General features: G+C 43.2%; 1 protein-coding gene across 3 annotated transcripts in view; it reads left to right on the top strand.

Annotated features, from left to right (window-relative positions):
- Positions 1 to 27,647, top strand: part of PLEKHB2 (pleckstrin homology domain containing B2) — a 60,084-nt gene extending 32,437 nt beyond the window's left edge. For all 3 annotated transcript variants that reach the window (XM_038748316.1, XM_038748465.1, XM_038748390.1), the window contains 7 exons: positions 2,604 to 2,649; positions 5,365 to 5,517; positions 14,684 to 14,786; positions 15,792 to 15,831; positions 17,637 to 17,726; positions 20,425 to 20,530; positions 23,586 to 27,647. In XM_038748316.1, coding sequence (XP_038604244.1) covers positions 2,613 to 2,649; positions 5,365 to 5,517; positions 14,684 to 14,786; positions 15,792 to 15,831; positions 17,637 to 17,726; positions 20,425 to 20,530; positions 23,586 to 23,722 — 666 coding nt within the window. In that variant the 5' untranslated portion in view covers positions 2,604 to 2,612 and the 3' untranslated portion in view covers positions 23,723 to 27,647. The remainder of the gene's footprint in view (positions 1 to 2,603; positions 2,650 to 5,364; positions 5,518 to 14,683; positions 14,787 to 15,791; positions 15,832 to 17,636; positions 17,727 to 20,424; positions 20,531 to 23,585) is intronic.
- The last annotated feature ends 253 nt before the right edge of the window (positions 27,648 to 27,900 follow it).

Raw genomic sequence — 27,900 nt, 5'->3', positions numbered from 1 at the left:
GAGCACTGTGCTAAGCGCTTGGGAAGTACAAGTTGGCAATATATAGAGAAGGTCCCTACCCAACAACGGGCTCTAACCCAATATGGCGTTACTTATATTCTCGTGGAAACTGGATTTGTAAAATGTGATTGGAGAATTAAAAGAGAGCAGGGAATGTTTTCATAAATGGCCCTCGGTTCGGAATTCATAGACCCAGACTGTCTTCTCCACCCTACTCTTCCCCTTGCTGAATAAGTAAGGGAACCATTGAACCCAAGACTTGTCCATTCTCTTTACTGGGGAGATGGGAAACTGGCCACTCTTAGAGATGCTGTGAGAATGACCGAAACAATGTATTGAACACAAGTAATAGTAGTATTGTGGAAACAGACCCTGCCACTCCCAAGGCGGGGTTACAGGAGTCCATTTTTCTCAATTCCTGTTAGTCATTTAGAAAGGCAAGATGTGTTAATGTTTTTTGCCTGGACCTTAAGGTACCTTAGTCTCGTCTGTCTCACCGCCGACCTCTCGCCCACATTCATTCATTCATTCAATCGTATTTATTGAGCGCTTACTGTGTGCAGAGCACCGTACTAAGCGCTTGGGAAGTACAAGTTGGCAACATACCCTACCTCTGGCCTGGAACGCCCTCCCTTTTCATATCAAACAGATAATTGCTCTCCCCACCTTCAAAGCCTTATTTAAGGCACAATTCCTCCAAGAAGCCTTCCCTGACTAAGCCCTTCTCTCCTCTCCTCCCGCTCCCTTCTGCGCTGCTCTTGCTCCTTCAGTCTTTCTCCCTGTCATCCCCACAGCGCTTATGCATATATTTGTATATATTAGTAATTTATTCATTCATGTACATCAATGTCTGTCTCCCCTCTAGACCTTGAGCTCCTTGTGGGCAGGAATGTGTCCGTTTGTTGTTATGCTCTCCCAAACTGTAGTTACAGTGCTTTGCACACAGTAAGTGCTCAATACATACGATTGATTGAATTCATTCATTCATTCAGTCATATGTATTGAGCACTTACTGTGTGCAGAGCACTGTACTAAGTGCTTGGGAAGTACAAATTGGCAACATATAGAGACGGTCCCTACGCAACAACGGGCTCATGAAGGGCCTCCTCAGTGGTATCGTGGTATCTTTTTATTTGTTGGTGGGGGGTAGGTTAGTCGATCATATTTATTGACCGCTTACTACGTGCAGAGCAGTGTACTAAGCTTTTGGGAGAGTACAATACAATAGTAAGCAGATACCATTCCCTGCCCACAACGAGCTTACAGCCTAGAGGGCTGTATTTTATTTAATGTGGCGAAAGCCAGTCTAGACTGTAAGCTCATTGTGCGCAGGGAATGTGTCTGTTCATTGTTATATTGTACTCTCCCAAATGCTTAGTACAGGGCTGTGCACACAGTAAGCGCTCATAGATATCATTATCAGTTGTATTTATTGAGCGCTTACTGTGTGCAGAGCACTGTACTAAGCGCTTGGGAAGTACAAGTTGGCAACATATAGAGACAGTCCCTACCCAACAGTGGGCTCACAGTCTAAAAGGGGGAGACAGAGAACAAAACCAAACATACTAACAAAATAAAATAAATAGAATAGATATAGATATCTATAGAATAGATATGTACAAGGAAAATAAATAAATAAATAAATAAATAGATATAGATAGATAAATAATGGATATGATTAACTAGCACCTGGAAGACCTGAGTTTGAGTCCAAACTCTGCCACTAACCTGCTTTATGACCATGGGCAAGCCACTTAACTTCTCTGTATCTCAGTTTCCTCATCTGCACAATGGGGATGATAATTCTTGCCTTTCCAATGTTCCTCACAGGGTCGCTGGGAGGGCAAAAATGAGTTGTCGAGATGAGAGAGCTTTGGAAATAAAAACACTGTGGGAAATCAAGGTGTTTTTAACGGAGGGGAAATCTATTTTCAGTCAGTCCTATTTATTTAGTGCTTGTGTGCTCAGAGCACTGTACTAAGTGCTTGGGAGAGTACTGCAATAGATAGTGAGACAGTGATAGCTGGAATTACAATTTTATTAAGGATATTTCTTTTCTTGGCTTCGGCTGGTAGTATTCAGATTGCTGGGTAGCAGCGTTAGATTGGACCCTTCCTGCAGGGGTGGTCTTTGCCTAGGAAATCTCTCCCCCTCGTCCCCCTCTCCATCCCCGCCATCTTACCTCCTTCTCTTCCCCACAGCACCTGTATATATGTATATATGTTTGAACATATTTATTACTCTATTTATTTATTTATTTATTTTACTTGTACATATCTATTCTATTTATTTTATTTTGTTAGTATGTTTGGTTTTGTTCTCTGTCTCCCCCTTCTAGACTGTGAGCCCACTGTTGGGTAGGGACGGTCTCTAGATGTTGCCAACTTGTACTTCCCAAGTGCTTAGTACAGTGCTCTGCACACAGTAAGTGCTCAATAAATACGACTGATTGATTGATTAAAGACAGAGGGAGATTCTCTTTTTGCCGCAAGCCTGTCCCGTGACCTTCTTGCCCCGGGTGCTGATCATACATTAAGCCCCTGATTGGCCTTTCCGCGTTTTGGCAGCAAGACTCCCTAACCCTTCCTGTTTTCTCTCCCTAGGGCGAAGAGATGGCGTTCGTGAAGAGCGGGTGGTTGCTTCGGCAAAGTGAGTCGCTATCTTAATCTTTACTGCGGAACTGTAGGGCAGACAGCTCCCTTTCCAGAAACAAATCACAAACATCTCTACTGGAGCACCATCCTTTAGAGAGATTATCCTCTCCCTCCCTCCCTTCCTTCTTTCCCTCACCAGCGTGCTTTCTCCTTTACTGTTCATTCATTCAGTTGTATTTATTGAGCGCTTACTGTATGCAGAGCACTGTACTCCTAGAGTCTCTGGATACCACAGTGGCACCAGGGAGATGAGCAGGTCTTTCTTAATCTTTTTTCCTTCATAACATGCCGAGGCCTGCATCCGGTGCTAAAGAGAAGCAGTGATCACCTTTTTTTCAGTTATGTGGTTGAGCAGCCACCAGGAACTCTATTTAGCTTTCTTTGCATATAGAAGAGTTTCTGGCCTGGATTACAAGATTACAGAGCCAGGCCAATTTAGAGGTAAAAGAGAATAAGGTTTGGAAATGGCTGGGCTGCAAGCCATTTGTTTCTGGACACCAAGAGGAATTGATGGAGTTTATGGAACTGTGAAACCAAATTTTCACCATCAGTGAGTACTTACTGAACCTCCAAAGGGTGGAGAGCACTTGAACTCATTCCCCAAACTTCCTCTAATGAAAACAGGCCTAATTCAACAAAGAGCAGAGTCACTTCCTCTTGGCTTTATCTTTTTGTAGTTTTAGCTCTCATCAGATGCGTGCTTATTTCTTAGCCCTGCAGCACTAAGCAAAGATGTTTCCTATTTTAGAACTGGTCCGGCCAACCATTTTATTACAACAGGCCCACCCATCTTACAAGGACAGTGAGATCAACCAATGGTATTTATTGAATGCTTACTATGGGCAGATTACTGTGCCATGTGATTGAGGAAGTAGAATAGATCACCGACTGACCCCAAGACTACATCTTACAGTATTTTTAGAAACTTCAAGCCCCTTTTCATATTTTTAATTTTTATTTTTAATTGATAACTGTTGAGCAAAAATATTGGCTTTTTAAGAACACAGCAGACCCCCCCTTGTCTGGGTATGAGCTGTCTTATTGAAGTGAGTATTGGTTCAAATACTGCCTGTGCTAATTTATTAGTGCCAGGTGGAAGATAAGTTTCATCCATCATCAATCGTATTTATTGAGCGCTTACTGTGTGCAGAGCACTGTACTAAGCACTTGGGAAGTACAAGTTCCCAAGCACTTAGTAAGAGTCTTCTCAAAAAACTGAAGGTAGAGAAGCGTAAGGTATGTTTCTGAGCAGGGTACTTTGCACTAATGTGCCGTTCTTTTTGTTTCCTTCCTCAATAGTCATTTGGAGGATTGAACAGTGGGAACAGGAACTTTCCGTGCCAGCTCTCACATCAACATGTAGTTTTAATGACTGTTTTAGGCACCACATCATTTGTTAGATTATAAACTCCCTGAGCACAAGGTCCTTTAATCTCTAAGCGCTTTCCCAAGTGCTTAGTACAGTGCTCAACATCCAGTAGATGTTCAGTAAATACAATTGATTGATTAATTGAACCCAATGGAGTGCTTGCTGTATTCTGACCACTTCTCAATGTGGATGAACTGTGTATAGCATTTAAAAAGGAAAACACAGTACTCGCTGTCTTGGCACTTACTGTGTAGTAAAGCAGACAAGGACAAAAGGACTCCTTACGAGTTTCAACATTATATGACTTTAGATTGTTTGAATATTATAGACGTTTAAAATCTTGCCTTAATAATGTTAGGATGGCAAATCATCCCCATTTGTTAAACAGGGACACTGAGACCTGGTAAGGTTAAGTGAGGTGGTGAGTACTGGGAAACAGTCACACAAGGATAAACCGAGGTCAGTTGTGGGGAGACTCAACTTTGCTCCTGGGCATAAGTGTACTCACCTTCTCAGGCCTCTTCCTTGTTCCTGAATTGTTCAGTTTTGTCTTCAGGAAGACAGAAGGTGGGTAAATTGGAGAGAGCACCTGACACACCTCAGAAACACAAAACTTGATTTAATTTTTTTTGGGGGGTATTCATTTGTTCAGCACTTAGTGTATGCTAGACACTGTACTAAATGCTGGAATAGGTGTAGGATAACCAGGTTTGCCACAGTCCATGTCCTACGTGGGGCTCAGTCTTAGTCCCCATTTTGCAGAGGAGATAATTGAGGCCCAGAGAAGTTAAGTGACTTGCCTAAGGTCACATAGCAGAAAAGTGACAAACCCAGGTCTCTCTGACTCCCAAGCCCATGATATAGGCGTGCTACTTCTCACTGCTCCTGATCTCTGTCTCCAGTCCTCTTCCTGTACCTGCCTTTTTCCTCTGAAACAGGACACAGTGAGATCTGCCCACTGTTGGGTAGGGACTGTCTCTATGTGTTGCCAATTTGTACTTCCCAAGCGCTTAGTACAGTGCTCTGCACATAGTAAGCGCTCAATAAATACGATTGATTGATTGATTGATTGATTGATCTGCCAGAATTAGTGGGGAAGGGGAAATGATCGCAACCCATCCTTTTATCTCAAATCAGGTATCTACAGGTCACTTATTTTATGTTGTTTAAGCTCTGAGCCCTTTACTTTACTCTTGCTTTGACTGACTATTGAAAGGTACATTATCAGATAGTCCCACAGAAGGGATTGAATTGCAAAACCCCCTTTGGTTTTTAATAACTATCAGAGAAAAGGGGCACTTGACTCAATTGCTTAGCCAAAAGTCAACATTTCTCTTCCAGGCACTATTTTGAGGCGTTGGAAGAAGAACTGGTTTGATCTGTGGTCTGACGGTCACCTCATCTATTACGACGACCAACTGCGGCAGGACATGGAGGATAAAATCCACATACCGGTCGACTGCATCAACATCCGAATGGGAAACGAATGCCGGGGTTGAGTATTTGGTCTCTTGTTTTCTTTCTGATACCCTTTTGCCCACCCTTTATTCTCTTCCTGATGGGAGTGAGAAAATCCTTTACATATTGGTGCTCTTGGATTGCATTTCATTGTTGAAGCGAAAGAAAGCTCTGGGGATTTTCACATGGGGTTAACCCAGATAGAGCTTTGCCTTGTTACCCAAGGATCTGACGGTTACAGCCTCCTTTTTTTTTATATTGTTGTTAAGTGCTTTCTGTGTGCCAGATACTGTACTAATCACAAACTAATCAGGTTGGACACAGTCCATGTCCCACATGGGGCTACAGTCGTAGTCTCGAATTTACAGATGAGGTAATTGAGGCTCAGAGAAGTTCAGTGATTTGCCCAAGGTCACAAGGCAGACATGTTGTTGAGCCTATATTAGAACCCAGGTCCTTCTGGTTCCCAGGCCTGCGCTGTATCCACTAGGCCAAGCTGCTCCTTCATTGCTGATTTCCCATATTGCTTTAAGCATGTCAGTCACCTCAGATATAAAATGGATGTAAAACTAGTTTCCCTGTCCTTATTATGAGAATTAATGAGACCAAGAACTTGGAGCTCCTCAGAAGAAAGGGACTGCATATAAACTGCACTTTGATCCATTACTTTGACGTTTGATATTCACCTCACAACCCAAACCTCACAGCACTTTTGTACGTCTTAAAATTTTATATTATAAATTATTTATTTGTATTAATGTCTGTCTCTCCCCCTAGACTATAAGCTCATATGGACAGGGAATGTGTCTGCAAATTCTGTTGTGTTAATAATAATAATAATAATAATGGCATTTGTTAAGTGCTTACTATGTGCAAAGCACTGTTCTAAACGCTAGGGAGGTTACAAGGTGATCAGGCTGTCTCACTGGGGGCTCACAATCTTAATCCCGATTTTACAGATGAGGTAACTGAGGCACAGAGAAGTGAAGTGACTTGCCCAAAGTCACACAGCTGACAATTGGCGGAGCCGGGATTTGAACCCATGACCTCTGACTCCAAAGCCGTGCTCTTTCCACTGAGCCACGCTGCTTCTCTAGTGCATAGTACAGTGCTGTGCCCATAGTATGCGCTCAATAAATACAATTGATTGATTCAAAAGGTGCTTAGCATAAGAATCTGTAGACATCAGGGACAGCTTGTCTTCATTTCCTACTTGGTTCTTTCATTCATTCAACTGTATTTATTGAGTGCTTACTAGGTGCAGAGCACTGTACTAAGCACTTAGCACACAGCCCTTTCTCAGTACATTTATGAACAGTGATCCCTTCAAGCAGAGCTGAACTTAGGTACTTTTGCACCCACATCAGGGCATTTGGCTTTGCAGGTACCAATCAAACAATCAGTCAGTGGTATTTATTGAATGCTTGCGGTCCACAGAGGACTGTACTAAGTGCTCAGGAGTATAATACAACAGAGTTAGTAGCCATGTTCCCTGTCCATAGGGATCTTATCTGTGCGACCTTGGGCAAGTCACTTCACTTCTCTGTGCCTCTGGTACCTCATCTGGAAAATGGGGATTGAGACTCAGAGACCCATGTGGGACAGGGACTGTGTCCAGCCCGATTTCCTTATATCCATCCCAGTGCTTAGTACCTTGCCTGGCACATAGTAAGCGTTTAACAAGTACCATCATTATTAGAAGGGGAGATGGTCATTAATATAAATAAATTATGGATATCTATGTAAGTGCTTTAGGGCTGAGAGGGCTGGGTGAATATCAAGTGTGCAAAGGGTACAGGTATTCCTTGCTTCTTCCTAACCTCCACAATCTTTTTATCCTTTCTCGTCCCAAACTCTGACCTAACCATAGTTAGGGGTGAAGGTCAGATAGCTGCCCCTTTCCCCCACTCTCCCCATTATATTTCCAGAATGGAGGCATTCACACCCTACTGCTCTGGGTCACTAACCCCACCACTAACACTTTAGCCACCTCAGAAGGGCCTCTGGTGCCACTTCTAGGCTCTTGCTAGGCATGCAGGGTGCCAGCTCAGCAGCTCTGCCATCTGTCTCCGGGTTCTGGGGCTCTGCTCTGTCCCACTCACTTCATCCGCATTTCACCTCTGTCGTCACGATTATTCAATCACCCTGCCCCGCTTCAACTTCTCTTTTTTGAAAAGTTATTTTTACTGTTCTCCAACAAAATGAGAACCTAGAGGAACTCCCCACCGATTCTGCCTTACTGTAAGAAGAGTTGTAGAGCCATAAAAGCAGTGAGTTGCTCTTCCTGCCCGGACCTGTGTCTTCCAGGTATTTGAGTCTAAAGAAAATAGCTTTTGAAATCTCTACCAAATCTGGTACCCTACTTCTGATTCCACTTGTTGCACACAGGAATATTCAAACTCCCTCTTCTGTTAATGCTGCGAGTCCTGGCTTTATGCTCACTAATGTAGAAAGATAGCAGCCCTGTGCATCCCCTCGTGTCATGAGAGGAATTGCACTGTACTGATCGCTGTGATCAGATACAGCCGGGCATTGTCCGAACTCTCTTCTCTGTATTCCGGTAAGTGGAAATGCCCAACCAGGAAAGAACGACTGAAATCACCAACTGTGTTTCCCTGGCAAAGGGGTGCTGTGATGTAGAGCCTCAAACAGCCAGCACATTGGGGCCCGCCGTTCCAGTTCGTGCCACTTCAAGACACGCTTCTGCCAGCACTGACCGCCTGCAGGGCAAGTGGCCCTGAACCAGAAGTTCTTGGCAAGACCATGAGAAAAATTTGCCAAGTCCCTTGGATGCAGGTCACTTCTGGTTCAGCGAGAGACTTGTTAATGACAATAATGATTGTGGTGTTTAAGTGTTTACTATGTGCCAAACACTGTACTGAGTGCTGGAGTAGGTTCATTCATTCAATCATATTTATTGAGCACTTACTGTGTGCAGAGCACTGTACTAAGCACTTGGGAAGTACAAGTTGGAGCATCTAGAGACGGTCCCTACCCAATAGCGGGCTCACAGTCTAGAAGGGGGAGACAGACAACAAAACAAAACAAAACATATTAACCAAATAAAATAAATAGAATAAATATGTACAAGTAAAATAAGAAATAGAGTAATAAATACATACAAACATATATACATACATGTACATATATATATATGTGTGTGTGTATACATATATATGTGTACATGTAAACATATATGCATATGTATACGTGTATGTGTGTATATATGTGTATGTATATATGTATATGTATGTATACATGCTTCTCCTAAGTGGTGTGGGGCTCAGGGTGGGGTGAATATCAGATATGAGAGAAGCAGCGTGGCTCAGTGGAAAGAGCCCGGGCTTTGGAGTCAGTGGTCATGGGTTCAAATTCTGGCTCCGCCAACTGTCAGCTGGGTGGCTTTGGGCGAGTCACTAGGTTCAGCTCAGTCAGATCAGAAACAGTCACTATTCCTCATGGGGCTTATAGTTTAAGGGTGAGAAAGCACAGGTATTTTATCCCAATTTGTGAATGAGGAAACTAAGAACAGAGAAGTTAAGTGACTTGCCCAAGGTCACATAGCTGAAGTTCCACGCTCCAACCACAACCTCCTCACCTGCCTTCTCGCCCTCATAACCCCTCTGCAAAAAACTCCTGTTTCTCCTAGGAGACTTCTCATCTTTTGACACCCTCCAATTTTCCAAAGTCAGTGGGCTCTTTTTGATCTCTCTACCCAATCTCATTTCTCTTGACACACAAGCCACACGCTCAACTCTGCTCTGTTCCCTGTACTACCTTTGCCCTCAACTCTGCTCTGTTCCCTGAACTACCTTCTCTCTCCTATCCCTCTGTCAATCTTGTACTACCAACCATCAACCTCAGTGCGGATGGTACCCAGATCTACATCACCAGCCCTGACCTCTCTCCTTCTCTGCAGTCTCTTATTTCCTCTTGCCTTCAAGACATCTCTATTTGCCTGTCCTGTCATCACCTTAAACTTCCCATGTCCAAAACAGAACTCTTTATCTTCCCACCCAAACCCTGTCTTCCCTCTGACTTTCCCATCACAGTAGATGGCACCACCATCCTCCCTTTCTCACAAGCCTGTAACCTTGATGTTATCCTTGACTTCTCTCATTCAACCCACATATTCAATCCATCACTAAATCCTGGTGGTTCCACCGTCACAAAAATCGCTAAAATCCTCCCTTTCCTCTCCATCTAAACTGGTACCATGTTAATACAGTCACTCATCCCATCCCGTCTGGATTCCTGCATCAGCCTCCTGTCTCTCCCCACTCCAGTCTATACTTCTCTCTGCTACCTGGATCATTTTTCTACAAAAGCATTCAGTACATGTCTCCCCACTCCTTAACAAACTCCAGTGGTTGCCCATCCACCTCTGTGTCAAACAAAAACTCCTCTTTACTGGCTTTAAAGCATTCCATCACCTTGTTCCCTCCTACCTCACCTCATTACTCTTCTACTACAACCCAGGCTGCACACTTGGCTCCTCTAATGCTAACCTTCTCACTGTGCCTCGATCTCCTCTGTCTCACCGCCGACTCCTTGACCATGTCCTACCTCTAGCCTGGAACACTCTCCCTCCTCAAAACTGACAGACAATTACTTTCCTCTCCTTCAGATTCTTACTGAAGGCACATCTCCTCCAAGAGGCCTTCCTTAAGCCCTTCTTTCCTCTTCTCCCTCTCCTTTCTGCATCACCCTGACTTGCTCCGTTTGTTTATCCCCCCTCCCAGCCCCACAGCACTTATGCACATATCTGTAATTCATTTATATTAATATCTGTCGCCACCCCTCTAGACTGTAAACTTGTAGGCAGGAAATGTTTCTTTTTATTGTTGTATTATACTCTCCCAATCAATCAATCATATTTATTGAGCACTTACTGTGTGCAGAGCACTGTACTAAGTGCTTGGGAAGTACAAGTTGGCAACATATAGAGACGGTCCCTACCCAACAGTGGGCTCACAGTCTAAAACGGGGAGACAGAGAACAAAACCAAACATACTAATAAAATAAAATAAATAGAATAGATATGTACAGGTAAAATAAATAAATAGAGTAATAAATATGTGCAAACATATATAAATATATTAAGGTGCTATGGGGAAGGGAAGGAGGTAGGATGGGGGGATGGAGAGGGGGACGAGGGGGAGAGGAAGGAAGGGGCTCAGTGTGGGAAGGCCTCCTGGCACTAAGCCAAGTGCTTAGTACAGTTCTCTGCACCCAGAAAGCACTCAGTAAATATGATTATATGAATGAATGAATGAACCGGCAGCCCTGGATCACCTCCACAGTATACTCCCTCCACTATCGTGGCCGAGCTACGGAGCAACTGCTAGTGGAAATAAAGAAATCAGGTCAAGCTTGACTATCCCAAACCCATCCTCACCTGCTATAACTCTGCCCTTTCCTTCAGCCAGCAGCAGTGCTTCTCCACCCTTATCGACTCCCAAGCCCCTTGCTGTGCCAGCTGTTTCAGCCTTTTAACTCCCTTCTCAAACCTCCTACCCCCAACCTTGCCACCGATTTCATTGATCAGATTGAGACTATCAGGTGTCATCTCCCTAAAATCTCCCTTGAACCTCTCCAATCCCTTCCTCCTCCCCTCCCATTCTTCCCAGCTGTTTCTCAGGAGGAGGTCCCCTGCCTCCTCTTAAAACCTACCCCTTCCCCTTGTACCTCCCACCCTGTTCTTTTGCAACTTAATGAAACACTTGCCCCTTCCCATCTTTCATTCCTGACTACCATCTTCAACCACTCACTCTTCACTGGCACCTCCCCCAATACTTTAAAGAAAGGCCATTTTCCTCTATCAATCAATCAGTGGTATATCCTAAAACAACCATCCCTGAACCCCATGGCACCCTTCAGTTATCTCCCCATCTCCCTCCTATCTTTCCTTTCTAAACTCCTCTAGTGAATTGTTTACACCTGCTGCCTCCACTTCCTCTCTTTCAATACCTTGACACGTTGTCATATGGCTACTGCGTACTTCACTCCACGGGAACTGACCTTTTTAAGGTTACCGGTGACCCCCTTTTTTCCGTATCTAATGGCCTCTAATCCATCCTTGTCGTCTTTGACCCCTCAGTTGTCTTTGACACATGGACCACCCCTCTTTCTGGAAACACTAACCTTGGCTTCACTGTTATTGCCCTCTTCTCATTCTCCTCCTATTTTTCTAGCTGCTCCTTCTCAATGTCTTTGGCTGGCTCTTCTTCCTCCTACCCTGTAACTGTGGGAGTCCTTCAAGGCTCATTTCTGGATCTCCTCTTCTCCATCTCCATCCACTCCCCAGTGCTCTGCACACAGTAAGCACTCAATAAATACGATAGAATGAATGAATGAGAACTCATTTGCTCCCATGGCCTCAATTATCCTCTCTTGATGGATGGTTCCCAAATCTCCCTCTCCAGCCTTGATCTCTTTCTCCTTCCATCTCTCATTTCCTCCTGCCTTTCAGGATGTCTCTACTTGAATGCCCCGCCAAAACATCAAACTCAACATGTCCGAAACAGAACTTTGCATCTTCCCACCCAAACCCTGTCCACCACCTGGGTTTTCCATCACTGTAGACATCACCATCCACCATGTCTTAGAAGCCCGTAACTTTGGCATTATCCTCGACTTACCTCTTGCATTCAATAAAGCTGCATATTCAGTCTGTTACCAAACCCTGTCAGTTCTATGTTCACAACATCTCTAGAATCCACCCCTTTCTCTCCATCCAAACTCCCCATTATGCTGATCCAAGCACCATGACTACTGCATCAGCCTCCTCGCTGACCTCCCTGCCTCATATCTGTCTCCTCTCCAGTCCATACTTCACTCTGCTACTCAGATCATTTTCTTAAAAAAAAAAAAAATTCAGTCCATGGCTCCCGTCCCCTCAAAAACCTCCAGTCATTCTCATCTTCCACTGAGCAGCATGACTTAGTGGAAAGAGCATGGGCTTGGGAGTCAGAGGTCATGGGTTCTAATCCTGCTCCGCCACTTGGCAGCTGTGTGACTTTGGGCAAGTCACTTCTCTGTGCCTCAGTTACCTTGTCTGTAAAATGGGGATTGAGACTGTGAGCCCCACGTGGGACAACCTGATTACCTTGTATCTACCCCAGCGCTTAGAACAGTGTTTGGCACATAGTAAGCACTTAACAAATACCATCATTATTATTATTATTATCCACTTCCACATGAAATAGAAACTCCTTTAAGGCACTCCATCAGCTCTCTCCCTCCCACCTTACCTCACTAATCTCCTGCTACAATCTACTGCACTCTAATCCCGATTTACTCTACCTCGACCTCTTCTTTCTTGCTGCCAAACCCTTTCCCACATCCTCTTTCTGGCTTGGAACTCCCTCTCCCTGTATATCTGACAGACCATCCCTCTCCGGTCTTCAGAGCCCTAATAAAATCACATCTCCAAGAAGCCTCCCTCTCCCCCTTTTAGACTGTGAGCCCACTGTTGGGTAGGGACTGTCTCTGTATGTTGCCAACTTGTACTTCCCAAGCGCTTAGTACAGTGCTCTGCACACAGTAAGCGCTCAATAAATACGATTGATTGATTGATTGATTGGACTAACAATCTTGTCCCAAGTCTGTTTACTTTCCCCTCTTCATCGTCTAAGCCCTTAGAAACCCCTGCCCCACAGCCTGGCCTAGTGGATAGAGCACAGGGCTGGGAGTCAGAAGGACCTGGGTACTAATTCTGTCTCTGCCACTTGTCTGCTATGTGACCTTGGGCAAGTCACTTCACTTCTCAGTGCCTCGGTTCCCTCATTTGTAAAATGGGGGATGAAGAGTGTGAGCCCTATGTGGGACAGGGACTGTGTCCAACCTGACTTACATCTACTCCAGCATTTAAAACAGTGCTTGGCAAATAGAAAGCTCTCAAATACCACAATTATTATTAATAGTATTAATAACAATATGTACATACCATGATTCTCTGAGCTTTCCCCTATTTGTAATTTATTTTAATGTCTGCCTCCCACTCTAAACTGTAAGCTCCTTGTGGGCAGGGAACATGTCTACCAACTCTTACATTGTACTCTCCCAAGTACTTAGTACAGTGCCCTGCATAGAGTAAGTGCTCAATAAATGCAACTGATTGATTACTTGATGAAGCTGGGTTTAGAAGCCAGGTCTCTCGACTCCCAGCCCTGTGCTGTTTTCCACTTAGGTCTGCTGCCTCTCAGTGCTACTTCAGCTTTTGGCCTGAAATGGGAGCAGGATGCCATCCAAATATCACCCAAGCTTAGCTCGGTTTGCTTTGTTCCAGTCCATCATGGAATGGAGAAGCATTCATTCATTCAATCGTATTTATTGAGCGCTTACTGTGTGCAGAGCACTGTACTAAGCACTTGGGAAGTACAAGTTGGCAACATATAGAGACGGTCCCTACCCAGCAGCGGGCATGGCCTAGTGGATAGGGCATGGGCCTGGAATTCAGAGGATGTAGGTTCTAATCCCAGCTCTGCCACTTATCTGCTGTGTGGCCTTGGGCTAGTCACTTCACTTCTCTGTAAAATGGGGACAAAGACTGTGAGCCCCATGTGGGACCTGATTACCTTGTATCTGTCCCTGTGTTTAGAATAGTGCTTGGCACATAATAAGCACTCAACAAATACTATTATTACTGCTATTGTTATTAAGATGTCCCAAGCCATGAAGTGACTGCTTTCAGGTACCTAACCAGCATCTCAAATATAGGTTGCCTTTTTTTTTTTACCCGTTAAACTCTTCTTGGCTTCAGCTGTATAGTCAGGGTTCTCATTTAAATCAGAATTAGTGGCTCTTTGGGCTCAAAGGGAGGTTTTTGTTTTTTTTTTCCCAGCTAAGCACCCGGAAGCTGATAATTTTTGAACTTTGATCCGGGGTTAGTGAAAGTCAACCTGAAAGCCGCGGGTCCATAGCAGTTTCCATTTAGACTGGGAGTCTCATTTGGGACTTGATGATCTTGTATATACCCCAGCATTTAGTACAGTGCTCGGCACATAGCGCTTAACAGCTACCACAAAGATGATTATCATTTAAGCAGTAAAATGAACTCTTCCTTCTCCCTTCCTGAGGGCCCCTCGTTGGCCTGCTATGAAATTTCCTCTTCCAAGACAAAAGCACCCGTTTATTGGAGCCCAAATTAGCCTTGGAGAAATGTTTCCGTAGCCTCTTACCCTCTTTATTTTTTGCGTAGATCTTCATCCTCCTGAAGGGAAACCGAAGGACCGTATGCTACAGATTGTTTGCCGAGATGGGAAGACAATCAATCTATGTGCAGAAAGTGCGGATGACTGCTTGTGAGTTTCCTTCTTTCCCTGCTTCATCAGCCACCCTCTCCTACCTTATGGAAACAGGTGGCTCCAGGAGCTACTGGGAAGGAAAGGAAGATCCCCTTCTCCTAACTAGGGGATGGAGCCAACACACTTCTCCCTTCACTCATTTCCCTCCCTGCCCTTTGACCCTCTGATGTTTTGGTGTGTTGGAGCTAGTGGCGATTTTGGAAAAAAGCAAAAGGAAATGCAAACTGAAATGAACGTAAAGCTCTGGGAGCATTACAAAATGTAGGTCAGATTATTTTTCTAGAAAATAAAAGCCGAGTAAATATGGGATAAGCCAACACATGGATCAGGGGTGGGGGAAGAATTAGGAAAAGTCTAGGATGAATATGTGTAAGTCCTGATTTGCCTTTGCTTAGCTAAAACTGAACGTGCACTGTTTTAGCAGAGCGCATGTTTTCACCTTATCACCTTTCTTTGGGTTTGTTTGGAATTCCACATGTGGAAATTGGTCTGTTGATACTGTTATACCCGCAGTGTCACATTCTGAACAGTCCAGACGTGAAAACAGATAATTGAAAGCAGGGAAGGTGACATGAATTCCTTTTGAGCAGCAGGACAGTGTGGACCAGGGCCAGTGCGGACAGTGGAGGTTGGATGAACCAGCGTAGGCATTTCTTGGATTATGAACAACCCGGGATGGGCGAAAGTCAGAAGGAAGAAAGACCAGCATGTGGTGAGGTTGTAAAACCTGCCGCTAGCAATCCTCCAGAGAATAATCAAGTCAGCTGTATCGCTTTACTAAGATGATGGAACAGTGATTTTTGACATGGATTTTCAGTTGAAATCTAGGTAAAATGTAGTGTACTGTTCCTTAAGTGGGGAAATCATCCCTCGATAAATGGCAATTCCATCTATAGTTTATTACATTGCTGAATTTAGAACATTGCTGAAACAAGTACTAGCTGTCTGCAGAACTGTTTCACCAAGAAAGTGGCTAAACTCCCATTTTTCTTTTTTTGGTAGGGCTTGGCGATTTGCCCTTCAAGATGCCAGAACAAATACTGTAAGTAGCAGTGTTTACAATATGTTAATGAATGGTATTTATGGAGCACTTACTATGTGCAGAGCACTGTACTAAGCACTTGGGAGAGTAGACTACAACTGTGTGGGTAGATGTGTTCCCTACCCACAATGAGCTTACAGTCTTAATTGGGAGGTAGATATTAATGTAAGTAAATGTTAAGATGGAAACCAGTATGGTGATAGGATTCCCAGGCATTGCAGCCCCATGGGGTTATGATTCTTGGCATGAGAATCTGAAAACATCAGGCAACGGCTCATCCTCCAGTTTCTGAGAACAAATGCCAAAAGAACTTTAGAAGTGTATTAGATACCACTGAGCTGCTTTAGTCCTTCATTTGACCCTGAGAGATAATTGATACCACATATCCAATGTTGGTAAAGGTCAGCGTCACTGTGGAGAATACCATCCTTGCAAACGTCAGTCGAACAAATTGAATCATTACTTCTGAAGGTCAAACCCCGAGAAGGAAGTTTCCTAGTCCTAAAGCTTTAGTTCTTCAGATAAAGCAAAATGTGAAATCGCTGCTCCTTTTGGAAAGGATGTAAAAGGCATGTCACACAGCTCGAGTGCATGTGCTTCGTGAAAACCACAGTAAAGGCCCTAGTGTGAGGTGGAAAACCAACCACTTGGTTTCCAGAGATTTTCTGTAACGCACCCTTGTTGGCTCAAGGAAATCTCTTGTTCTGAGTTAATGAGAACAGTGCAACAGTAATTACCCTTTTCTTTATGGAAAACCTGATCCTAGTTAATCTCAATAGTAAGTGGCTGCAGTCCAGGATGGCTTGGTGAATTATTTATAACTTTTTAAGAAGTAGCTGTTCCTTTTTTTCCTCCACTTTTAACAAAGGAGCAGTTTCATTTGGGGCACTTATAAAATTAACTTCTACAAACATGCTGACATTTCCAATACTGAATCCTGGAGAGCAGAGCATTTTAGGTTGCAGGATATTTTCCAGATGAAGCATCAGTGAAACGATGGTATTTATTGAGCGACTGTCGTGCTCTGAGCACTGAACTTGGGAAAGTACAGAAGAAAGGGAATCCTGGGAGTCTTCGTGACTCCATCCGAAGCTCTGATGACTGGGTTACCTTTTGGTTCAGTTTTTCTTTTGTACTGGAAGGTTCACTCTTGTGGTAAGTGTGGGAGTCAGAAGGTTATGGGATCTAATCCTGACTCTGCTGATTAGACTGCTGTGTGATCTTGGGCAAGTCACTTTACCTCTCTCTGGCTCAGTTACCTTATCTGTTAAATGGGGATTGAGACTGTGAGCCCCATGTGGGACAGGGACTGTGTCCAACCTGCTTAGCTTGTATCCACTCCTGTGCCTAGTACAGTGCCTGGCATGTAGTAAGCCCTTAACAAATACCATAATTATTCATTATTACTGTTATTACTTAGGAGAGTGGTCTCTGTCATTCACCTGCCATTTTAACCAAGCCAGATCATTCATTCATTCATTCAGTCGTATTTATTGAGCGCTTACTGTGTGCAGAGTACTGTACTAAGCGCTTGGGAAGTACAAGTTGGCAACATATAGAGACGGTCCCTACCCAACAGCAGGCTCACAGTCTAGAAGGGGGAGACAGACAACAAAACCAAACATATTAACAAGATAAAATAAATAGTAAAAACATGTACAAATAAAATAAATGACTAGAGTAATAAATACGTACAAACATATATACATGTAGAGACAGGGCGGGGAAAAAGGGTATTTACAGTTACTGTTGACCAAGCTATTCACTGTGCAATGACTGACCCATTATTTTCCCTTAATGTGCAGGGATATGCCGGTTCAGAAGCCATGTACGATGAGACCGCCGTAGCTTCCTCTCCTCCTCCGTACACAGCTTATGCCCCACCGTCCAATGAGGTAAGTGAATAAATTAGAAGGTTCTATTAAATCGTCAGAATTGTGGTTGGAGTCTAGTTTTGACTTTCTCACCAACACTTGTCTCTAACTGAGCCCGAGTGAAGGGTATTATGAGAAAACGGCAGATTGTTGTTTCATCATCCTGCATTTTCCTTATGGGTTTCCTGCCCCCAGCACTCTTGTGGTGTCTGTGGTAGAGTTCTGGCACCACCATGGGAGTTGGAGGTGACTGCGGGAACCTTGCTGCAGATATTCCCAAGTAGAATCCGCTTGTGGCTTTTGGTTAAGAAACTTTTGATGGGGTGCTCCAGCTGTAGCTTTCCATCATTTTCTCATGACCAAACCTTTATTATTAGTAGTAGTAGTAATAATAATAATACTAATAAAAGTACTTGCGTCAAGCACTGTTTTAAGCGCTAAGGTAGGTACAAGTTAATCAGGTTGGACACAGTCCTTGTCCCACTTGGGGCTCACATTCTTATCCCCATTTTACAGATGAGGTAACAGGCATGGACGAGTTAAGTGACTTGCCCAAGGTCACAAAGCGGACATGTGGCAGAGCTAGGATCAGAGCGCAGGTCTTTCTGACTCGAAGGCCTGTGCTGTACCCACTAGCCATGCTTCTTTTAAGCTTTAATCTCCCGTTTGAGTAATAATAGGGTTCATGGAACTGTCCTAACTCTATGAAGATCCCTGACCCCATAAGTGGGACTGCCTGGAGCAGAATCCCCTTGGCTGCTCTGAGCCATCTCTGGTGTTCCTCCAGGGCTCAGCATTTATTGAGCACCCACTTGATATGGTGCCCTTTACTTGCCCCGGAGAAGTGCAGAATAATGAAGTGACACATTTCCTACCCACAAGGAGCCATACACTCTAACGGGAAAGACAGTAATAAACATATTTACAGCTAGAGCAAATGAAATGAGTACACCTATATATCTAAGTTCAAAAGAGGGCATTAATAAGTTCATAAGTGGTAGGGTTGGCTGATGGGACGATATGGCTGAGGGTGCTGGGAAATGAGTTGGGGAAAGCTCATTGGGAATGGTGGGATTTTAAGAAGTCCTTGAATGGGGAGAACTTTAGTCTTTGTGATGTGGTGACGGTGGAAGTCCCAAGCTTGAGGGACAGCATGAAGCGAAGGGACGGAGGCAGGGAAGTCGAGCAGGCTATCCAGTTGGAAACTAGGTCAGTGAGTTAGGAAACGGGGTGAAGAGAGCTGAAACCGTGTGAACAGGTGAGCTGCCCAAGACAGTGAGTATAAAGCAAGAAGAGTAGGTGAATCAGAACAGATCCGTACAGGGCACCCACAGCTTAGTATAGTGCTCTGTGCACAGTAAGCACTCAATACATGCGATTGAGTCAATGGATGAGAAGAAGAGAAAAGTGATTCCCTAGCTGCCAATTCAACACTGTATTTACTGGCACCAGGCATTTCAGCAAGGTTTTGGCCTCCTCTGAGGAATCCACCCTGAAGCATCTATTTCCAGTCTGAACCACTCGGTTATCCATCCCATTAAGTAGTGGTTGGTTAAACGTAGGACCAGGGGTGTATGATCAGCGTATTTTTCATTACCATGATGCATTGTCCTTATTTCTGTTGAACAAGTAGTAAGTCTTCATCCCCTAAACCTTGTCCATGGAGAACAGAGGAAAGCCGAGGGCACTTTCATTCATTCATTCAATCGTATTTATTGATCGCTTATTGTGTGCAGAGCACTGTACTGAGCGCATGGGAAGTACAAGTTGGCAACATATAGAGACGGTCCCTACACAACAGTGGGATCACAGTCTAGAAGGAGGGCCTGAGATTTAACTGGTCAAGGAATGGGAGAGATGGTGGAAGGGGAATAATAATAGTACTTGTTAAGCTTTTACTATGTGCCAAACACTGTTCTAAGCACTGGGGTAATAATAATAATAATGATAATAATCATAATCATAATCATGATGGCATTTGTTAAACGCTTACTATGTGCAGAGCACTGTTCTCAGCGCCGGGGAGGATACAAGGTGATCAGGGCGTCCCACGGTGGGGCTCACAGTCTTAATCCCCATTTTACAGATGAGGTAACTGAGGCCCAGAGAAGTAAAGTGACTTGCCCAAGGTCACACAGCTGACAATTGGCAGAGCCAGGATTTGAACCCATGACCTCTGACTCCAAAGCCCAGGCTCTTTCCACTGAGCCACGCTGGGTAGATAAAAGGTAATCAGGTTGTCCCACGTGGGGCTCACATTCTTAATCCCCGTTTTACAGATGAGGTAACTGAGGCAGAGAGAAGTTAAGTGACTTGCCCAAAGTCACACACAGCTGACAAGTGGCAGAGCAGGAATTAGAACCCATGTCCTCTGACTCCCAAGCCTGCGCTCTTTCCACTAAGACATGCTGCTGCTTGAAGGAAGGAAGGAAGGAAGACCAGGGGAGCTAAATGGGGGAAAACCATGGTCTCACCCATTTCTGGTCTTCCTTCCAGGTTTCTTCAAGTCTTAGGCAGTGGATATTGCCTATCCTTCCTCCACTGCCCATGGGTGACATTTGGAAGGCCGCCATTCCATTTGGAAGACTGGCATTCCACAGATGACAATTTGATGTCAGGCTGTTTGTGTTGATTGTAAATTGCACTCCAGTCCTCTCAGTAATTCCAGGAAAGGTTTTGAAATGTCAGTATTTCTAATGAGTATATTTTATTTAATTAGGTGCTTGGTTATGGTCAGTATAATGGCGCATACCCTCCAGGAACTCAAGTCATCTATGCCTCTAATGGACAGGCATATGCCGTACCATACCAATACCCATATCCAGGTAACCCCTACCTATCCCATCATCCAATGTTTACACAGCACAGCCATTCAAAAACTGTATTTGTAAATTAATGTGTTTTATGTGTGCAGGAGAAAGAACCATCTTCATTTTACGCATTTATATCAGCCTGGAATATTTTTTGAAAGTTCTTTAGAATGCTAGCGTAGGTATGGCTTAAACATATAACTTCACCAGGTGACACTAGTTACACCACAAAGGGTGGATACTGTTAGTCGGTAAGGCTCATCCAGTGTGATAGATGAATCCAAAATAAAGGAGCTGATAAAAAAATTAAACTGCATTGACTCTTTCACTGTACTCCCTGCAATAGCATCCTTGGCCATTCTGACAGTTGAAGGGCTATTCTGCAGCCCAGTCCTGGTTGTCACTAGGACAATAAATCCTTATTGAAGGCACATTCATTCAGTCATATTTATTGAGCACTTACTGTGTGCATCCAAGAGGCCTTCTCCAGCCAAGCCCTCCTTTCCTCTTCTCCCACTCCCTTCTGTGTCACCCTGAGTTGCTCCCTTTGCTCATTCCCTCCCCCCAACAACCTCACAGCCCTTATGTTCATATCTGTATTAATTCATTTATATTAATGTCTGTGTCCTCCTCTAGACTGTAAGCTCCTTGTGGGCAGGGAATGGATAAGTTTATTGTTGTATTGTACTTCACTGAGTGCTTAATACAGTGCTCTGCACACAGTAAGTGGTCAATAAATACGATTAACTGAGCCTATCCTGTCTCTCTGCTTTTGTCCTGGAAGATAAAATGAGGTTGTAAGAACATTTCAGAGTTATCTGGGGGCTTGGTTTCGGCAGCCAGCTCTCTGTTGCAGCAGAGAATTCCGCTGTCATGTTGCTCGTTCTGTTTCTGGATCTCTTTTTGCTCGTTCTCTTCCTCTCAGGGACAGCTCTGGTCCTGCCAGTGTCTGTCTTTCTTTCAGATTCAGTCCTGCTCTCTTCACCTGATTTCTTTGTGGAAGGACACCTCCATTTGCCTTGATCCCTGACAATCCCTAAACTCAAATTTGCCCTGCTCTAGAGGATTGCCTTTGCAGTCTTATTAACTGATTAATCTGGAGGGAGAATACAGTCAGGGGGAGTTCTGCAAAGACCATCTGATTACCTAGAAGCCAAGACTCACCAAACAAAGAGCGCATGTATTTAAGAAGTGCCTACTTAGTGTCCTCCTGTGGTAGATTTCCACATGGCATCGTACTCTTTACTACCTATATTCAGTCAGTGACATTTATTGAGCACTGACCCTGTTCAGAGCATCATACCAAGTTCTTGGGAGACTACAATGTCCTCCAGGAGAATTACAATCTAGTATATATTCCCTATTCACTTATTTGTTATCAGCCTTGCTTCTCTGCTGATCACTGCTTCTTCTCCGAACTTCCTCTCTCCTTCCACTTAAGCTCCAAACCTACTTTTACTCATGTGTGTGTTTGCTGGCTATCTTTTAGTCTTCTCCCACCCAGAGGCAGACACATTAAATCAGTATTGGGAGAGATGGTTAAGCGTATGCCAGCAGCAGTAGTCTTCTCTATAAAACACACTGGCATATAAAAATAAAGCCAAGAAAAATGTGGCACCTTCCGTGCTCTGAAATATAGTAATCCACTTCCACTTAATGGTTAAACTTTGAGGGCAAGTTTTATATGAGAAGCTTTAGTTTTAATTTAAAGTCTAATTTGCATGATGGAAAGTTTCTGTTTTAAATTTCATAACTTCCCTATTAAAGAGTAATTCTTAGGTAATAATGGCTGAAAGTTTAATGAGTTTGTCCTCCCCTTTCCTTATGTTATATTGCCAGTAAGCCAATTAGCTCCTAGCTACTGTTTTATCATTAGATTTTTCTCTGGGAATCCCTGAACTCCCCATACACCACAACTTGGAGCTCTCTTTTTCTCCTCTGTATCTTTCTCCTTCTCTCTCTCTCTTTCTTTGCTCACTTATAATTGATTATTCTATTTGTGATTCCATTGGATCTGGGAATAGGAGTTTGCCAATGGGAAATGAAGCGCTGAGGTGCTGCGGATGTCTTAAGATTCTGTTTTTCAGAGTTAGAAACATGTTAGCCCCTTGTGGGCAGAGAACATGTGTATCAGCTCTGTTATCGCACTCTTCCAAACACTTAATACAGTGCTCTGCACACTGTAAGTGCTCAGTAAAAGTGATTAATTATACTTCTGAAGATCTGACAAGCTTGGGATTAGGTTATTTGGCATTCAGACTGGACACAGCCTTGCCTGCTGAGGGGTCCAGGACCACAACAGGTGTAGGAAGGGGTTCCAATGCCTTGGAAAATAGAGGCAAGAAGCTTTGGGGAATCTGGTACTGTATTGGCTCCTTCCTTAATGGTCATTGGGACCTCAGGCTCCAGAATGGCTGCAATCCATCTGTAGTATCTACTTATGGTGAGTAGGTGACGTCTATTAGCATGGCTAGATTGGGGACTGGGGCAACATCTTATCTTAAAATTAATAACTCACAAAACAGCACTGATATACGCCTAAAGAGAATATGCCTTCATTCATCATATTAAATTGAAAAATGAGTGGTAATGCTCCTTCAGTCCAGGATTAGAAATGAGGTAAAATCTATTTAAGGGCTAGAAAGTGGGCCCTAAAGTGAAACCACAGTCTGTTTTCTAGGATCAAATGACTGTTTAATTTTGTATTCCTCAATCACCTATCAACATCATTATTGCAATAACAATAAAATGATATTTGTTAAGTGCTTACCCTGTGCCAAGCACTGTGTTCTAAGCACTGGACTCTCTCAAGCACTTAATACACTGCCTTGCGTACAGAAAGCGCTCACTAAATATGCTTGGATGATGAATGGTGGTATTTATTAAGCACTTACTCTCTGCAGAACACTGTGCTGAGCTCTTAGGAAAGTGTACTGCAGCAGAGTTGGTGGACAGGTGCCCATAACAAGCTTGCAGTCTAGACAGTTAGAAAGATACGAATGTAAATAACTTTTAGCGAATGATTTGTAGACAGGTACATAATTACCACCTCTGTTTGCATCCCTGCTAGGGCCGTACGGGCAACCCCCTGCCAATCACGTGATCATCAGAGAGCGCTATCGCGACAACGATGGAGACCTGGCCCTGGGCATGCTCGCCGGAGCAGCAACCGGAATGGCGCTGGGATCGCTTTTCTGGGTCTTCTAGATTTCTTGCAACCTCTGTCGTCCTAGCTCCAAAAACCTTTATTTATTTTGTGTGTGTATGTGTGCGCGTGCAATAATAATATATTTTGCAAAGTACTCCTGTTTTACTGTAAAGATTTTTAATAAGACAATTAGAATAGTACTTTTTTATTAGTGACATCTCAGTTGTAATTAACTGGTGATAAATATCACAAGGAGGGAATTTAAGTGCACCGTTTAGTTGAAATATGGTTGAAAGGGGTACTTGCTCATTTCAGGAGAGCTCTTTTATGAAGCTCAGTTACATAAGAACGACTTATATGATCTCATCCATTATGAAGAGCATTATCATTGTAGTGTTCAACGCAGAGCATTAAGTGGTACGACTTTGTCACCCATTTTAGGAATATACTGCTAATGGCATGATCCTCGTACAAGTGGTTATTTCCAGCCACGGAGAGCCCACTTAATCCAATGGTTAACTCTCAAGCTTACGTGTTAAGTGCAGAACAGATGAGGCGAGGTAAACCGTGCACATTACTGAAGTCCCTTGGTGGTGGAGATATTCTGAAGGCAGAATCCAGTAGCCGGCACCTCCAGTAGACAGTGTCATTGAACTGGTGACCCTATTTCCTCCATAAATGCGAGTGAATTTACGAATTCTAAAGGTCGGTGATTCCTTGCAGAACTAATGTTTTTATTTGGGGGGAACCCCTTAATAGGGATTAAGGAACTTCCCCTAAGGAGAAACACCTTGGAGACCTGAAAAACTGCAGCAGGTATTTTCAGGGCATGTGAAAGATGACAGACTTCCTTAATTGGTTTGTCACCTTCAGGGTAAATCATATTAAAAGTCCAGGCTGATTTGGCTGTTCTGCTCATGAGTCAGTGCTCTCGCCCTGCACCTAACTTTTAAAACCACCCGTTCTGTCCAGATAAAGGAAAAAGAACATTGGCGGACTTTGGTTTTGCCACTGTCCGGATGTCAGCTCCCTGACCTTTTTGCAGGGCCGGGATAGGATACGGCCATTGGCTTCTCCGTTTGGCAGTAGGAAAAGGGAGAACAGAAACCCCTCAGCTCACAGCAGGTAGGGAGAAGCATGTGAATCCTTGGTCAGGTTACCAGTTAGGGGGTTAGGAGCTTGCTTAGTCTAGAGAGTTGAGTTTGGGTGGGAAGACAAGGTTAATTGGAAAAATGGAGGAGCCGGGAAAAATGAGTTAAAAAAAAAAAAGGCGGCCCTTTATGGAGCTTCCTGCCAGCTGCCCTAGCATTCTAGCAGCTGACATACTTGAACACAGCTTTGTCCAAACTGGTCTGGTTTAATCCCTTTTGAATTCCTTTGATAGAAGATTTTTAGGGGTTCTCCTAATGACTTGTCGCTTCCAAATGGCAACCTGATGTGCTTGAAAACTCATTTTATTCCTTCACTCCCATTGTGACCGAGGAAGGGAAGCCACCAATGAGATATGCATAGTCATTTAGCAATATTTATTGTACCTTTTACAATGGTAGAATTGCCTTGTGTATAGAAGACACTTCTATTTTTCTATTTCTGGTGTTAACTCTAGTCTTAATTATTTTGGCGGGGTTTGTGCTTTCACTTGCAAACTAATCAGAATCCACGAGTTGGGAAAGCTGGATTGTGGCAGAAAATATTTAAGTAGATGGAATTGGAGGCATGTTTGGAAGATTAAAACAACATAAGGCTTTTGGGGGCTCTTTGAAGCATTATTTTGTGCAAATAGTAGTGTTATGGATTTTTCTGTCTTTCTGAAAGATTTAACAAGTTGATGAGATGATTACATCTTTCTTGACTCCATTAGAATACAAATGCTAGTTTAACATACCTATAGATAGCAATGGAAAGATTGAAGAGCCTGGAATTCTGTGATGAATTCTTCCTCAAGGGTAAAATATTATGATAAGGAGAGTAGTGCTTCATTAGAATATGGATGGTGAAATTACTTAAAGGAATAAAATGCCTAAATGATAGAAAGTAAATCCAAGATTTAATTCATTAAATTGCTCAAACCCCTGTTTCTTTCCATTTTCCATGATATGCCTACTTGCCTACTCCTTATAGATGATTGATTTCCATTATGATCGCAACCCAGTATTTTTTCTTAGCTCAGTGATATTACTAGCATTGTTAATATTCATCTATTCCGTGATCCTCAGGGCCACACTTATAGAAATGGGTCAAACCTGCTAACCTTTCCTGTTTTCTGTAAAGCATTCTTTCAAATAGTTTGGAGAAGCATAAGGTATCATATTTCCTAGAGTCACAATCAGATTCACTCCTCATGATTATATTCTACTTTATGCGGCAAAATGTCCTTGACGTTTCTACCAGCTAATTCATATTCAATGCAAAAATACCTGGGCAACTGAACTCTAACCAAACCTCAAAATTTACACATTTGCTACCTTCCCGCAAGCGTTTGCAGGGTCAAATCCCTTTTAAATGAATACTTAGAGCTAAAAGGAAAAACAAACTGCCATGTAGATTTTTCCCTAATGAATAATACAAAGCATTTAGAAGCTGAGCGTTCCAGGCTATTATCTAGCACACTTTGGTTGCTTAAAAAATATTGTTGTTCATCCTTACACTTTAACAACTGTAACAAATAATAACGCCTCTAAGGAGATAATCATTTGATCACTCAAAATAGTTAACACAGACCCTAGAGTTTGAAGCAAGCTTCAACATTCAGAGGGATTTTTTTATTATGAAGTAGAATTGGAGCCCCATATTACTGCCCTAATGTTGTTGGTGTATGACTCGAATGACCTTAAACAATCACTACATCTTTATATTTACACCACTCCAGAGGGAGATCACTTCAAACCCTTTCTAATCCCTTCTGGACCTAGTTGGAAGAATATCCAGTGATCTAGATTGAGGCACGAAGCTCTGAACTGAGGTGTTGAGATTAGACATTAACACTCCAATCTTATAGAACACTGGTGTGAAGCTTTTTGATAAATCTGGGGATGAATTGCCCCAAAAGTGTGTCATCTGGTTCCTCCCAGAGCCAGTGTGGCTCTTTTTAGGGGGGTTGATTTAGCGTCTGGGCTCATACCCAGTTTCATCTGCTCTCTGGGAGTTTCTTAGAATAGCAGAGATTGTTATGGTATTGTGAGGAGGCGAGGCCTGGGTGTTGTGGTAAGTGTGATCAGAATTGAATGTGCAAAAAAATTGTGTAATGTGGACAACTCATTCAGTAGCTTTAAAGACTAGCATCTCTAAAACAGTAGCCTCTAATGCATCATGGGATGCTGCATCTCCGTGGTTTTCTTTCTAAAAGGATGAAAATGTAGAGGTATTGATGGTCCAGGAATGTAAGGTTTATGTGTTTAAAAGAGTTTTTTTTTCATTTCCTTTTTTTGTCTATTTTTTTTTTTAAAGAATTAAGCCTAGGACGATCTGACTGTCGCATCCGTAGCAGTCTATACTGCTTTACTGTTTGCTCTGATACTTTGGCTCTTTGTCTTCAGTCAGCTGATAAAGTTGAGGGAGTGAGGGAAAAATTACTCACTGTATTTTTAGACTTCATTTTTTTCCTGTAGAGTAGACAGTGAATGATCTAAATGGTGAAAATGCTTACCCACAAGGCAAAATATCTGTTGTGTCAACTCAAGCCAAGCGTAAGTGGAGAATCGAAGCAATTATTTGGATAATTCAGGCTATTGAGGAAAAAAAGAGCTTTTGAGGGCCTAATTGACCAAGATTGGCTGGCTCCATTGATCAGACTATCCAGGTGATTGCTCAGCTCTCTACTCCAATTCCCCTGCATAGCTTCAATAACCAGTCGATATAATTTTTATCTGTGACTGTTATTCCCATCTCCTGCTTTCTCCTAAATGCTGTGTCCATTTTTTGTCTAAATACAAATCTACATTTATAGTGAAAATGTTCTTTAATAAAGTTATTGTTAAACTGCAACCTAGACCTTATCACTTCTTTTATTTACTTTTCTTCAGTAAACCTGTCTGAAAGTGCTACCCCTTCCACTTTAATATGGATCTGGTGGTACCTTAGAGAAAAATTACTTCCAAATTAGCATCTCCCCATCACGGATTGTGTTTCCAGGACTTCGAAGAAGACCAAACGTGTGAACTGCAAAAATTGGGCAGACCTCTAGAGAAATGACTGCTGGTTTCCAAGGCTCCAGGACAGTGGTTGTAGGGAGGACTGG

This window comes from Tachyglossus aculeatus, chromosome 1 (genome assembly GCF_015852505.1).
Source record: "Tachyglossus aculeatus isolate mTacAcu1 chromosome 1, mTacAcu1.pri, whole genome shotgun sequence".
NCBI classification, from domain to species: Eukaryota; Metazoa; Chordata; class Mammalia; order Monotremata; family Tachyglossidae; genus Tachyglossus; species Tachyglossus aculeatus.
Note: the sequence above shows the minus strand (reverse complement) of the source record. Positions and strands in the feature narration are given on the sequence as shown.